Source organism: Bactrocera latifrons, unplaced genomic scaffold, assembly GCF_001853355.1.
Source record: "Bactrocera latifrons isolate USDA-ARS-PBARC rearing strain unplaced genomic scaffold, ASM185335v1 scaffold_2, whole genome shotgun sequence".
Lineage (NCBI taxonomy): Eukaryota > Metazoa > Arthropoda > Insecta > Diptera > Tephritidae > Bactrocera > Bactrocera latifrons.
The window spans coordinates 754,680-756,792 of record NW_017535518.1 but is presented as its reverse complement, the minus strand read 5'-3'; the positions used below and the strand labels follow the sequence as shown (position 1 = coordinate 756,792).

Genomic DNA, 2,113 nt, shown 5'->3' with positions numbered 1-2,113 from the left:
ATTTTAGGAGGCAATTTGAAATGTTGTAACAGTAAGGTTAGATGCTTCGTCCCTCATATACGAGATTTTAGAACATTTATATAAATTCAGAAAAAAGCTGGGATTTTAAACACCTATCAAAAAACTATCAATAGCACATTGATGTATAATTACAACACTGGAGTTTTTGATTATTGTAAATATTTTTAAGTTATATAGGAAAAATTTAGCAGAAGTGAAACAACAGCAGATGTCCACACATGATAACCTATCATCGACAATAACAACACAACGTTCATTGTGCAAATATGACTTAATCCACTGCAAGAAGACAGAGTGAAAGCCCAAAGATGATACTTTTTTAATTAGAATATTATGTGAAACGTGATCAAATGCTTTAGAGAAATGTGCATAAACAAAATCTACTTGAAATCCAGCGGAACAGGCAGACATGCTATAATCACTAAAAACCGCTCCACTTGATACAGTAGAGCGACCAGAGACAAACCCATGCTGATTGTCGTTAATGATAGATTTTACTGCAAAAAAATAACTTATTTCTCACAGAACACACACAAATTTCGGAGATCACATACTTGCTACAACCTTTAAGGTTAGGGGCAGTGAATATTAATTTCCAGCCGGAAATAAAATTACAGACAGCGACTTATTGAGGAAAAGCATCAGAGGATAAACAAGGGAGGATAATTTTTTATAAGTGCAGACGGCAGCCAATTAAGTTGAAGGAAGGCTTGATACCACACATAGCCCTGGCAGTATCATCGTGTGAAAGACACAGTTTGCACAAATTTTGGGATGTAAAATTATCAGCAGAAAAATTGGTTGTTCCAGAAGAAGAGGGAATATGCGGAATCTCGAGGACTGCGACTCAGGAGTATGCTATCTGAATAGGCTACAATATAAAAAGCAAGCACAAACTATGTTTTACGATAATATTAAAGCTATGTTCTATGATAACGTTCTGACAGTTCGAGAGGACTGCGGGAAAAGTCAAGAGCACTTGTCCAGCTTTTTCAAGACTCCGCTGTAAGCATCTGGCATCCCCGCGGTATGATCAATGAAGGAGGTATCGATAGTGAGAGCACAGATTTTCTTTAAATTCGCGTCAAGTGGATGACTACTCCAAATGGACCTAGTAACTGAACTCCATCGGGTATCGCAAAGAACCAAAACTGGGCTGTGTGTGGCTTATTCGCATACCAGAYTAAGCTAACCTAACCTAACCTACTAAGGTAACATCATACTTTATTAGTCAAACCATAGAAAACGAAAGCAATATTTCAATGAGATAACATATTTGAGTTATTGGCACCGATGTATGCATTTCAAAAGTTATTATTTTCCCGAAAAAGTAAAATGACTTAAATGCATGAAATAGTAATCAGTCACCAATGAATTGACCACATTTTCCTTTTGATATCCTACCCTTGCTTTGTGCTTTGTACACCAAAATTAARCGTTTATCAACAACGCCTGAGCTTGAATTAGGCAAAAACTCACAAAGAACTTAAACCGACCTTTAAATTATCAGCGYATAACGGTTCAGTGTTGATATAAAAGGTGGCGAAGTCGTAGATTTCAATTGATGCGTTGTAATTGGGTCGACTGACTGGACGAGATAAGCGTTCGATGACTGATTGTCATTGAGTTAACTGTTTTTGCTCTTTATTGCCATTGCCAGACGGCAGACGCTCATATTAATCAACACATATACGCCTGTGGAGCCCAAATAATATAGTGAATGTGATGATAAATGATGCGTGAAGATTAAAAAGGTGTCCACCAGTGGAAAGCGAAGGAAAAAAAATGGCTGAAATATGTTTGCTGCGTGCTTGTGTGAGTGTGTTCAATTATATGAAGTGTATGCAGTGGAAAAGTGGTAACCCTTTAGAGACTCAGCTGATAGAAAGGTTGTAAATGGATTATTTGAAGGTTTTCGCAAAGAGTTTTTCTTTCTTATTTATTTGCGGTCAATGCTGAAGGTAAACTGTTGGGAAAGTAAAAAAAAGTTATAGAAAGTAATAATAAAAGAATATTATATCTGTCTCTTATACACATCTAGATGTGTATAAGAGACAGAACTCAAATATGTTATCTCATTGAAATATTGCTT

General features: G+C 36.3%; 1 protein-coding gene across 1 annotated transcript in view; it reads left to right on the top strand.

Annotated features, from left to right (window-relative positions):
- Positions 1 to 844: 844 nt before the first annotated feature.
- Positions 845 to 2,113, top strand: part of LOC108967785 (G-box-binding factor-like) — a 17,227-nt gene continuing 15,958 nt past the window's right edge. Inside the window, exon 1 of the mRNA XM_018931414.1 lies at positions 845 to 874. Within this exon, the coding sequence (XP_018786959.1) occupies positions 845 to 874 (30 nt within the window). The remainder of the gene's footprint in view (positions 875 to 2,113) is intronic.